This window comes from Tamandua tetradactyla, chromosome 7, assembly GCF_023851605.1.
Source record: "Tamandua tetradactyla isolate mTamTet1 chromosome 7, mTamTet1.pri, whole genome shotgun sequence".
Lineage (NCBI taxonomy): Eukaryota > Metazoa > Chordata > Mammalia > Pilosa > Myrmecophagidae > Tamandua > Tamandua tetradactyla.
The window spans coordinates 2,964,198-2,977,186 of record NC_135333.1 but is presented as its reverse complement, the minus strand read 5'-3'; the positions used below and the strand labels follow the sequence as shown (position 1 = coordinate 2,977,186).

The following is a 12,989-nucleotide window of genomic DNA, read 5'->3' as shown; positions in this document are numbered from 1 at the left end:
CCAGACAGTTATACAGACATTAACCCTCCACTAGGCCTCAGTCATTATGGTGAGAGTGAGTGTAGGCTCCCCACTTGGCCTTTGCTGATGTGTGTGGGATTGGGACTGCAGTGTTTTTCTGTGGAGTTTAGCTGGTACAGAGTATTTTTTGTCTAAAAGATTTCTGTCTTTCTAGGCTGCCCTTTTCAAGTTCTTAGGCAAGAGAGAGCATGGTATTTTTGGATCATTTTCTTTGTCTTCTCCCAGTGGCAATTCTGGGATATATGAGGCAAAAAGAAAGTGCAGAGGACTTGCCATGGTAAGTCCCAAGGTCCTTGGATAGTTCACCTTCTCACCATCTTTGTTTTATATGTAATATGCAACATTTTAGTTGCATTTAGTGGGAAGGACAGGGAAAAGTATGTCTACTTCAACTTCACAGAAGTGAAAATCCCAGTGCAAAGTTTTAACAAGCAGCCTACGTTTATTCATTCATGCTTAGCTCTCACTATTGCATATTCAAAGGGGCAGTATTATGACAACGTAATATGGTGGATACCAGTATAATCAGATATTCTATCACTGCAGGCTTCAAATAGACTTTCAAGAAATAGACTTTCAGGATAGCATCAGGGGTTAAGAATAGAGAATTGCTTCATTATTTGTTCTAGTTTGCTAGCTGCCAGAATGCAATATACCAGAAATGGAATGGCTTTTAAAAGGGTAATTTAATAAGTTGCTAGTTTACAGTTCTAAGGCTGAGAAAATGTCCCAATTAAAACAAGTCTATATTTAAAGCATTCAGGGAGAGATACCGTGGTTCAAGAAGGCCAATGAAGTTCAGGGTTTCTCTCTCAAGTGAGAAGGCACATGGTGAACACAGTCAGGACTTCTTTCTCAGATGGAAGGGCACGTGGTGAACACAGTGTCATTTGCTAGCTTTCTTTCTTGGCTTCTGGTTTCATGAAGCTCCCTGGGAAGTGTTTTCCTTCTTCATCTCCAAAGGTCGCTGGCTCGTGAACTCTCTGCTTCATGGTACTGCAGCATTCTCTGCTCTCTCTGAATCTCTTTCATTCTCCAAAATGTTTCCTCTTTTATAGGACTCCAGAAACTTATGAAGACCCACCCAAATGGGTGGAGACATGTTGTCACCTAATCCAGTTTAACAACCACTCTTGATTAAATCAAATCTCCAGGGAGATGATCTAATTACAGATTCAAACATACAGTGTTGATAGGGATTAATCTGCCTTTACAAATGAGATTTGGATTAAAACATGGCTTTTCTAGGAAACATACATTCTTTCAAACCAGCACATATTCCTCTATGGCTATAAGGGAGCATGTATGTAAGTTTATACAGTGTTCTAGAAATTTTACTTTTAGGCTGAACACAGTCCAGTCATGGAACATATTTTATGATTTCTTTATAAGAGCGTAGAAAAAAGGAGATGGAATGCACACAGAGAAAAAAGGCTGATTAAGAATCAGTAATGATAGGTTCCTCATGCATAGTACAGTACGAAGCTTAGCATGGTATATAAGCATAAGATAAATAAAATGTTGAATTTTGTTTTTAATTTAGAACTTTAATACTTTGGAAAGTTATAACCGAAGTATGTTTTTTTCCTTCTATGGAAATCTGGTTTAGAAATTTTCAGTTCCAGAAATATGTCTTTATACCACATTCTACATAAGGATCCTATGCTTACTGATTAAAGACCTCAAAAGTTTTATTTCTATTACAAGTACCAAGAGATGATAGATAATAAAATTCCTTTTAAATGCATGGTTGACCACCACAAGAAAAGTAGAAAATCCCCAAGGGCTGGAAACAGAGAGAGAACAGAAAACAGCAAAATCTACTGTTGTGGCCTAGAAAAAGTGGGGGTAGATCAACACAGTAGATCTCAGTAATCTAAGGACTGAAATTTAAAATCCAGGAGGGCTAGGTGATAAGGATTCAGTCTTACAGAGGCCAAAAGTTTGAACTGAGACGTCTACGTTAAGCTGAAATTGTTGAATGGCTTCCTCCTCAATGAATGAGTGCTACACCGGACAAGGAAATGACAAGGAAGCTCAACTCTGTCAGCCAGAGATAAGCATGGGAAGAAGTCTCCCCTGCAAATTCGTAATTAAAAGCCTGTACACATGAGGATTGGGAGTTCAAGTTTATACTGCCCGTATCTGGGAATTCTCAAGTTGATAAATTAGCATAAAGATGGTTCTGTGTATAATACTCTTAGAATAGCTGGCAAAAAGAAAATGTAAAACTATTCTCAAGAGATATGTCTTCAACTAATCCCCCAGTTAAATACCCACTGGAAATGAGCTCTCAAGCCAATAATATAAAACACAGGGGAAAAAAATAGTTGTGAACAAAAGTCAGTAAACAAAATAAGCAGCAGATTTATAACCCCCCAAACTAGAGATGATTAAACACATAAATTTAGGATGATAAATTTATACATATTTAGAATGATAAAGTCATATTAGAAGGAATAAACATGAAATCAAGTTACTATGAAAAAATTATAGATTGGAATAAATAGAGATAATAGAAATAAATGCATATGCTCATTTAAATGTATAGTATAACAGACAATTTAAATAGTGAATCAAATACAGCTAAATTAGTAAACTATTTGAGTAAATTGCCCAGAAGGCAGCACAGAAATACAGAGAGATGGGAGATATAAAAAAGGGAGGTTAAGCTATGTATGAAAGAAGCCAACTAGAAGTCCAGAAGAAGTTCCTGGAAGAAGGCATAACGGTAATATAGAGAAGTATAACTTGAAGAGACAATGCAAATTTTTCAATCACTGCCTCACGAACAGAGCTACAATCAACCTGTGACTCCATGTATGGTTTACCATATGAACAAATACTCCAGCCAGCGGTACTTTCTACATCAAATAAATGGGAATGCTTTTTCACTGTGTACTGAAACATAAGTATTAGAAGAATTTAAATTATTTAAGTTCCTCAGATGTAATAATGTGAGTGAGAAAGTGTTTGACCTATAAGAAGACAGGTCAGAAGGTGGGAAGGCAAAGTTTGAAGGGAGGAAACTAGCATGTCTACCTGCATATCACACTTTAAACGCAGCGAACAGATGCTTTAAAGTCAGCACATGGAAAGACCTATTTCTAGGTTGTGGGCCTATAGTTCTCGTGACAGGGCTGCCCAACAACGTACAGTAACACTGTCAGGCAGGCACTAAGGAAGAGCAAACTTGTACACCTACCAGCTTTTTTCTGCTCCACTGTGATTGGGGAGTAAGATCTAAGCCCCCATTCTCTGTCTGAGAAGCCCATCGATGCCTGCAACAGGACAGTTAAGACTGAAATCCAATTACTGAGCTAATTAGCACCTTTGGGTGGTGAGCACCAAATTTACAGGAGGAAAGTACTGGAGAGAAGCTGAAAGTAACCAGTATGGCTGATAGTTTTCCTTCTCAGAGAGTCTGATTGAGAGCCAAAGGCCCTGAGGTACATAGGCAACTTAGTTATTGTTGATTAGAATTTTTTTTAACTTTTTTTATTGTATAGTATAACATATATACAAAGCAAAGAAATAAGAAAACAATAGTTTTCAAAGCACTCTTCAAGAAGTGATTACAGGATAGATCCCAGAGTTTGCCATGGGCTACCATACTGTCCTCTCATATTTTTCCTTCTAGCTGCTCCAGAATATAGGAGCCTAGATGGCTTAAATACTTTATCATCACAGTTGACTTTTTTTCCTTCTTTTTTTGTGAACAATAACATATATGCAAAAAAAAGCTATAAATTTCCAAGCACAGCACCACGATTAGTTGTAGAATATATTTCAGGCTTTGACATGGGTTACAATTTCACAATTTTAAGTTTTTACTGCTAGCTGCTCCAAAATATTAGACTGTAAAAGAGATATCAATTTAATGATTCAGCATTCATATTCATTTGTTAAGTTCTATCTTCTATGTATAATTCCACCATCACCTTTGATCTTTCCATGCCTCTCTTTAGGGTTATTTGGGCTATGGCAATTCTAAATTTTTGATATTGGGAGGGTTTGTCACAAATATGGGGTAGGGAGATGGAACTATCTGATGTTTTGGAGAGGCTGGGCTAGGTTTTAGGACTTATCTGGATCAGGGGACCCATCTGGAGGTGATAGGTTTCTGGCAAGTTACTCTAGTGCCTGGAACCCTTGTGGAATCTTATAAATTGCCTTAGGTGTTCTTTAGGATTGGCTGGAATGGTCCTAGTTAAGGGTTGACAGATTATGATAGGTAGCAAGGTCTACCTGAAGCTTGCGTAGGAGCAACCTCCAGAGTAGCCTCTTGACTCTATTTGAACTCTCTCAGCCACTGATACTTTATTAATTATACTTCTTTTCCCCCACTTGGTCAGGATGGAATTGTTGATTCCACGGTGCCAGGTCTGGATTCATCCCTAGGAGATGGAGACTCACCCCTGGATGTCATGTCCCATGTAGGGGGAGGGCAATGATTTCACTTGCATAGTTGGGCTTAGAGAGACTGAGGCCACATCTGAGCAACAACAGAGGTCCTCCAGAAGTAACTCTTAGGCATGCCTATAAGTAGTTTAAGCTTCTATGCTACCTACATGAGCTTCACTAGAGTAAGCCTTATGATCAAGGGCATGGATTATTGATTTGGGTGTCCCTAAAGTTTGACACAGTATCAGGGGATTCCCTGATGGTAAGGCTTAAGAGTTCCATAGTTTTTTGTTGATTAGAATTTAGCACTCTGCATTCTATATCCTTTTGAAAAGATAGCTTTCCAGTAAGCATATTTTTAGAAAGTGTTTTAATTCCCCAAGGAATTTGGTAAATGAGTTACTTTTGGCTCAATGCCACTTTAAAAACTGCTTATTCTGCTACTGAAAATTGCATTTGTCTTAGGTCTTAAGGTGAAATTAAAATTCTACTTAGGGAATAAATATGTGGAGATGAGATTTCAGCCTTCATTAAAATGAATTTTATTTGCTTTTTTTCTGCCATGCTCATCTTCAATGAAGGTATTTTGAAGGAATACTGAAGCTGTTTTAGAACAGCTTACTAGGGCTAACACCTCTTTCACATGTGACAGGTTGTTCCTTCTCTCCAACCTATCTCTAGCATCTGTTCCAAGAAGTTCAAACAGAATCATAGATAGATGGTTCACAAATGTCTGAGTCTATGAGGAAAAAAAGAATGCTTCCATCTTTCTGAAGAAAAACTTTTTCATTTATTCAAATTGTAAAATTATAATTCTATCCAAGTATCATTTTATCTGTTTTAATTCCTAAGAGGCAAATTCACAAAGGAAGTCTCTCTTCGGAGGTTTCTTCGTAAGCACCACCACCAAAAAGTGCTAGTTATTCATTAAATCATACTGAGTATGCCAAAGATCATGTTTAAATGTAAGCCAGGTATGCAGCATCAAATGGCAGCTAGTCTCATTTCTTCTTAGCAGGTATTATTCAATAGCAGCATTATCCCTGACTATTCATTCTTTCTGCAAATAATTTATTGAGTTGCCTATTATGTGCCAGTTGTGAGTAAACAGTATACTCTCATAGTACTTAGGTCCTGATATAAGAGGCAGATATAATTACTAATCACACATAGAAATGTATAGCTGCTGTGGACTTAGCCTATGCAGATTCTCCTGGCTCCACCACTTATTAGCTCTGTGACCTTGGGCTGTTTACTTAATCTCTTTTTGCTTCTACATACTCCTCTGTGAAAATGGGCATATTAATAGCACCTACCTCACAAAACAGTTTTAATACATAATGAGCTAATACATATAAAGTGTTAGAGCAGGGCATGACACAAGTAAGTGCTGCAAAAATATTAGCTATCATCATTATTACCGATGCTAGGACTCCAAAGGAGAGGTATGATGTATGAAAGATCCCATGACAAAAGAATCCCACCTTGAGCCAGGGATGGATCCCTGAGAAAGTGGTACTTGGGCTGAGAATTTTAAGGATGGGAAGAGTCAAAGAGGAAAATTGGGTGGGAATTGAAACGGTAAGCACTTGCAAAGGATGGGGTGGGCGGTGACAGGAGTAGGAACTAGGAGCATGCTAAAACTATGGAAAAAGAAGGCCAGTGTAGTTGAGGTATAGAAATCAAAGGGCAGAGTGATGAGAGAAGGACCTCTTCGAAGGCAGGACCCAGGCTATATTAAAGGTCAGTTTTTTAACAAATATTTTGTGGGAACCTCATTATGTCTGAACTTTTGTATAAATTGTGTCCAATGCTGATAGATTTCTAGTGAAAGCCCTTCCTTAATGACTAATGTGTTAGATTTAGGCATATGAAATTGCCATTATTGTAAGTCAAAAATAGTTTAGTTCATTGTCAATTTTATATAGTTGCCAAAGGATTAAGAGACCACCACTCAGTATCTGAAATAAAAAACAAAACTGGTCAGGCAGTCACGTCTGAACAGAGCAGGCTGTTGCACTTTTAAAGGGTTTGGGGGAAGTGTAGAGTCACAGACTGGTGAACTTTTAGAGGTCTAAGTATTGACAGGTGAGACTGTTGTTGATCAGTTGGCACTCAGAAGCCTGGGGTGTGTCTGTTCCAGATTGGCTGACTTTCAGAAGCAAAGGGTTGTCTTGGATAAATTGGACTTACAAAAGCTGTTAACTAAGGTAAATTCTCATAATTGAATAGGTTTGATACTGGTCCTGAGGCCACTTGTACCCAGTCAGTCTTTCCCCAGGTTTGCAAGAGCTATTTATATTATTCTAATGGTTCAACCTAAGGAAAGTTCTATGAAAATGCACCAACTCTTGAAAGCAAGTTGTGGAGACAATTATTACTTACCAGAATTTTCTGGAATCAATTTGAAAAAAAGTTAAATATGTCTACATTGCTCTCAAGTTCTAAAAGTGTGTGACAGGCCATAAGAAGTTCAAGTGCTTGCCTTTATTTTGTGGATCTGCTGCTCAAAATTGTGTAAAACACAAGGCCATTCTCCCAAATTCAGATAACTACTCATCTCTTCCCTCTTTAGTTTTCTGATACTTTCCCCTTTTTTTCTTTTCATTAGATCTCCCTCTCTTCTTGCAGCTGTATCAAGTTGGTGCAATCATCTTATGCATGTTAACTCCATCTCCTCTGCATTTCTCACTCATACAGCTGGTTCTTTAAATAGTTCTTTCATTTGGAGAGATCTAATTATGACCTTTTGCCCTTTTTTGGCCCTTCATAGTACAAGACGAGTGGATAATTCCAACACAAGACTGGCAGTCCAAATTGAAAAAGATCCAGGTAAGATGATATCATCTCTCTTTTAAACTATCTATGTTTGTTGTTGTATAGATGGATTCTGTCAATCCAAAACGAGATTGCTTTTCATCACTGTGAAGACAATGTGTGTCTTGGTAAATATGTCTGTTGTACAATAAAGCAATGCAAGCAGACTGATTAAGCATCCTGATTTGGTTTGGAAATGCATTTCTCCATTATTTAGAACTGATTAGGTACTTGTTCAGTATGGCATAATTCTGTTCATCAAGATATTTTATGTTGTGTATGATAAACAACAAAAACAGACTATGATCTTGGAATCAAACTTTTAACCAATTACTTTTTAGAATAATATCAGCACTGTGATGTCCTTAAAGGCAAACCATACCAGGATCCAGGACTCAGAAGCCTTCAGAAACTTTGGTCAACGTTAAGTGATTGGAAGAATTTATCCTGAAAAAAGTATTTTTTCTTTTCCATAAGCTATCTCTTTTTAAACGATTTTAGCTCTTCTTTCATCATATCAGATTGAGAAATTTTAACTTTTCTTTGTTTTTATCCACCTTACCCTCTTTAGTCAAAAACTTTGTCTAAGAATTTTATCATGCTTGTTTTTTATATTTGAATTGCATATACATGATTAATGCAAAGTTTGAAATACCTGGTGAGATAGGTATTTTTTTGTTGCGCTTTATGCCAGTACAACTCAGGGTATTGGGGGGGTGTAAATATCTCTGATAAGCAGCTGTGGGGCTCTGTGACATTGCAAGGCCATTGACATTAGGAACACATAGTTTCACAAACACATCTTGCCTTTAGTTAATCATAATTGTTGTCTCATTTTAACTTAATTATGCAGATGTGCGGTCAGTGTGTTCCAGTCAGATGCCCTGAGTCAAATCTCTACTTTCAGTGGTTTTAATTGTTTTGGGTTATTTTTTTTTTTTGAACGTCCAATAGTTCAACAATTAAACAAAAGCTAATTCCCTCATTCAGATATTTCCTTTAAAAGAGCCAGGGACTCAAAGTAATCTCTAATTAGTGATTCAAGATGCTTGCTGAAATGAACATAATGGTCAAGTCAGGCAGTGCACAGAAGATTAAGCATACTAATACTTTATTAGATTACGTGGCATTACTCAGCCTATAGAGCAGTTTATTTGTTTGCATTAATCATAATTAGGTTATAAACGTGCTACTTACCATTTAGCTTTTAACCATCATGAATGCCCAGAAAGGATATTCATAATCTGATGGTGGAGTTTTATAGATTTCGTATAAATGGATTGATGCTCTTCCTTGGGGCCAGTCTTCACCTTTCTGTCCCCATCCATCCTGCTCATTTTCCCAATGGCACAGTACAGGGGAAATGCCATCAGATTCGCAGTCTTCATCTTTCACCTCCCTAAATATCTGTCCTTGCTACGACAGGCAAACTAGAAGGGAACCTACAGTTTTGCTTTACTTGTTTTCTCTTTGGGGCAACTCTGTGCCTCTCTGGCTTTCCAGACAGAATCTCTGCCCCCTCCCAAAATAAACTTATTCCCCTGCCCTTCCCAACACCACCACCATTCCAGACCATAAGGAGTTTCCAGTTTCTTTAGTCTTCTCTTCAAAAAGCTTACATCCTGAATCTTGAGATATCTGATAGAGGGCGTGGAAGGGAGTCTAAAGGAAACGCACCATCCCATCCCCAATTCCAGTTTGAAGCAGGATATTCCATTTCCTTTATCTTATCCTTCCTTAATTTTTTCTTAATGTCATCTCCTACCCTGTGAGAATGTCTGAAATTAAATAAGCAAACAAACAACAACTAACAATACCAAATCCTGACCAAGGATGTGAAACATCTGGGAGTCTCAATAATTGCTGGGGGAATGCAAAAATGGTGAAGCCACTTTGTAGGACAGCAATCCCACTCCTAGGTAATTACTCAAGAGAAATGAAACTAATATTCACCCAAACACCTATTCATGAATACCTTTTGTGGTTTTATTCATAATCACTGAAACTGGAAACAACACAAGAGTCCTTCACCTGGTAACTGTATAAACAAACTATAGTATATCCATACAATGAAATACTACTCAGCAATGAAAAGGAACAAGCTACTGATACATACAAACAATGCGAATGAATTCAAACACATCATTCTAAGTGAAAGAAGTCATACTCAAAAGGCTACATCTTGTATGGTTCCATTATATGATTTCTTGAAAAGGCAATACTCTATGGACAGAAAATAGTTAATAGTTACCAAGGGCTGAAGGTGGGTGAAGCAGCATGAGGGAAACCTGGGAAATGCATGCTCTATAGCTTGATTATGATGGTGATTATGGTACTATGTCCATTTTTCAAAACTCATAGAATTATACCCTAAAAATGGTTAATTTTACCCTATAAAAATGATTCCTCAATAAACCTGTTATAGATACATATACATATACATACACATATATATAATTTAGCCACAATAAATGTCATACATTATATATGTACAAATTGTATACTAAGTTATATATGTGTATATAATATACATTATAGTAATATATGAGTATATATAATATACTATATTTATATACTATATAGTGTGTGTATATATATAGTATAGCATGTATATGCTATAGTAATTTTTACATGAATATCAGGTATATTGCATGTTATTCCACATGTTGGTAAATAAATTTCATTTGCTGTATGTAAATTATATTTCAAAGACTTTGATTTTTTAAAAACTCCTGAGTTACTTGAGGGGTATTTTCCTGTAAAAAATTATCTTAAAGGAACTTTAAAGTCTGAGATGTTATCCATTATTTAACAGATATTTAATTATTTGAACCCCTATATGTGTTAGTAATTCTGCTGGTATTGGAATACAAAAATAAGCAAATTCAAACATAGACTTATCTTCATGGAATTTATGGAGTGTGAGGGATATCCAATAATCATATATACAATGACCATGTATACTTATACACAAAAAAATAAAAGTAAAATTCCAACTATAACAAGTTCTTCAAAACAAAGGATTGCAGGGCAATGAGATTCTATAAGAGGGAATTTGGTCTAGTGAAGGTGATGACCCAAGACTTCTCTGAAGTGGCAGTTGAGCTGAAATTTGAAGATTAAATAGAGTTCATATACAAGAAGAGAATGGAAGAGCCACGTAGGCAGATGGGTCAGTATCTACAAAGGCCCAGGATGGGAGGGGACCCATTGAGTTGCTGAGCATGAAAGATGAGGAAGGGAGCTCAGGGTGCAATGAAGATAGAGATTTAAGTAGCAAACACACCACACAGTGCCTCTTGTGTGACCCCATTTCCAGGTTTGCTCAGGACAGTCTTAGTTTATACCAGTGAATGATGAACTATATGGTTGCCCTAGTATAGGCCATGTTAAGAAGTTTTTGTCCCTAATTTAAGAATATTAAGAAATTACTGGAGACTTCCGGAGAAGATGGTGGCTTAGTAAGATGTGCGGGTCTTAGTTCCTCCTCCAGAACAGCTACTAAAGAAATAGAAACAGTACAGAACAGCTCCTGGAGCCACGACAGAGAACAGAAACACAGCGTACCCCATTCTGGAATGGCTGAACCGGCTAAGAGAATCCACTGCGGTGAGATCCCCGAGAGGCGCGTGCTTCCCCGGGCCGTGGCGGCTGGCGGCCAGAGCCCCTCCCTCCCTCCTTCCCGGGCCAGCTGGGAGATTTGAATCGGTGGTCCCTCAAGCCGTGGCGGCCGGCGCCCACCCCCACGCGCAGCTTCCCGGGCCTGCTGGGAGCTTTGGATAGGCAACCCACTAAACCGCGGCGGCCGGCGCCCCCGCTATGTGTGGCTTCCCGGGCCGGCTGGGAGATTTGGATCGGCACTCCCCCAAGCCGCAGCGGCCGGCACCCACCAACGTGTGGCTCCCCAGGCCGGCTGGGAGATTTGGATAGGCACTGCCCCAAGCCACGGCGACCGGCGCCCCCCGCCATGCGCAGCTTCCCGGGGCGGCTGGGAGATTTGGATCGGCACTCCCCCAGCCTGCTTTGGCTGGCAAACCTCCCCCACAGCGAGAGTCTTCCAAAGTTAAAGGTGCCACAGCATCTTTTACTGGTGGGACCTGCAGACAGACGAGCACCACATACTGGGCATGATAAGAAAAACAGAGCCCAGAGACTTTACAGGAAAGTCTTTCAACATGCTGGGTCCCACACCCAGGGAAATCTGATTAAATGCCCAGATGCCAGCAAAAAATAACAGATCACACCAGGAAAATTGAAGATATGGCCCAGTCAAAGGAACAAACCAATAGCTCAAATGAGATACAGGAGCTGAGACAACTAATTCTGAATATACAAACAGAAATAGAAAACCTCTTCAAAAACCAAATCAGTAAATTGAGGGAGGACATGAAGAAGGCATGGGCTGAACAAAAAGAAGAAATGGAAAGTCTGAAAAAACAAATCACAGAACTTATGGGATTGAAGGACAAAGTAGAAAAGATGGAAAAAACAATGGATACCTACAATGGTACATTTAAAGAGACAGAGGCTAGAATTAGTGAACTGGAGGATGGAACATCTGAAATCCAAAAAGAAACAGAAACTATAGGGAAAAGAATGGAAAAATATGAGCAGGGACTCAGGGAATTGAATGATAATATGAAGCGCACAAATATATGTGTTGTGAGTGTCCCAGAAGGAGAAGAGAAGGGAAAAGGAGGAGAAAAACTAATGGAAGAAATTATCACTGAAAATTTCCCAACTCTTATGAAAGACCTAAAATTACAGATTCAAGAAGTGCAGCGCACCCAAAAGAGAATAGACCCAAATAGGCATTCTCCAAGACACTTACTAGTTAGAATGTCAGAGGTCAAAGAGAAAGAGAGGATCTTGAAGGCAGTAAGAGAAAAACAATCCAGCACATACAAGGGAAACCCAATAAGACTATGTGTAGATTTCTCAGCAGAAACCATGGAAGCTAGAAGACAGTGGGATGATATATTTAAATTACTAAAAGAGAAAAACTGCCAACCAAGACTTCTATATCCAGCAAAATTGTCCTTCAAAAATGAGGGAGAAATCAAAATATTTTCAGACAAAAAGTCACTGAGAGAATTTGTGACCAAGAGACCAGCTCTGCAAGAAATACTAAAGGGAGCACTAGAGTCAGATACAAAAAGACAGAAGAGAGAGGTATGGAGAAGAGTGTAGAAAGAAGGAAAATCAGATATGATATATATAATACAAAAGGCAAAATGTTAGAGGAAAATATTATCCAAACAGTAATAACACTAAATGTTAATGGAATGAATTCCCCAATCAAAATGCATAGACTGGCAGAATGGATTAAAAAACAGGATCCTTCTATATGCTGTCTACAGGAAACACATCTTAGACCCAAAGATAAGCATAGATTGAAAGTGAAAGGTGGGGAAAAGATATTTCATGCAAATAACGACCAGAAAAGAGCAGGAGTAGCTATACTAATATCCAACAAATTAGACTTCAAATGTAAAACAGTTTAAAGAGACAAAGAAGGATACTATCTACTAATAAAACATAACAATCATAAATATTTATGCACTGAACAAGAATGCCCCAAAATATGTGAGGAATACACTGCAATCACTGAAAAGGGAAATAGACACATCTACCATAATAGTTGAAGACTTCAATTCGCCACTCTCATCAATGGACAGAACATCTAGACAGAGGATCAATAAAGAAATAGAGAATTTGAATATTACAATAAATGAGCTAGACTTAAC

The 12,989-nt window shown here is 38.2% G+C and overlaps 1 protein-coding gene across 4 annotated transcripts in view; it reads left to right on the top strand.

Annotated features, from left to right (window-relative positions):
• The window catches only part of PCNX2 (pecanex 2), a 460,152-nt gene that overhangs the window by 383,581 nt on the left and 63,582 nt on the right, over positions 1–12,989 (top strand). For all 4 annotated transcript variants that reach the window (XM_077168355.1, XM_077168358.1, XM_077168357.1 and 1 more), the window contains one exon: positions 7,199–7,257. In XM_077168355.1, coding sequence (XP_077024470.1) covers positions 7,199–7,257 — 59 coding nt within the window. The remainder of the gene's footprint in view (positions 1–7,198; positions 7,258–12,989) is intronic.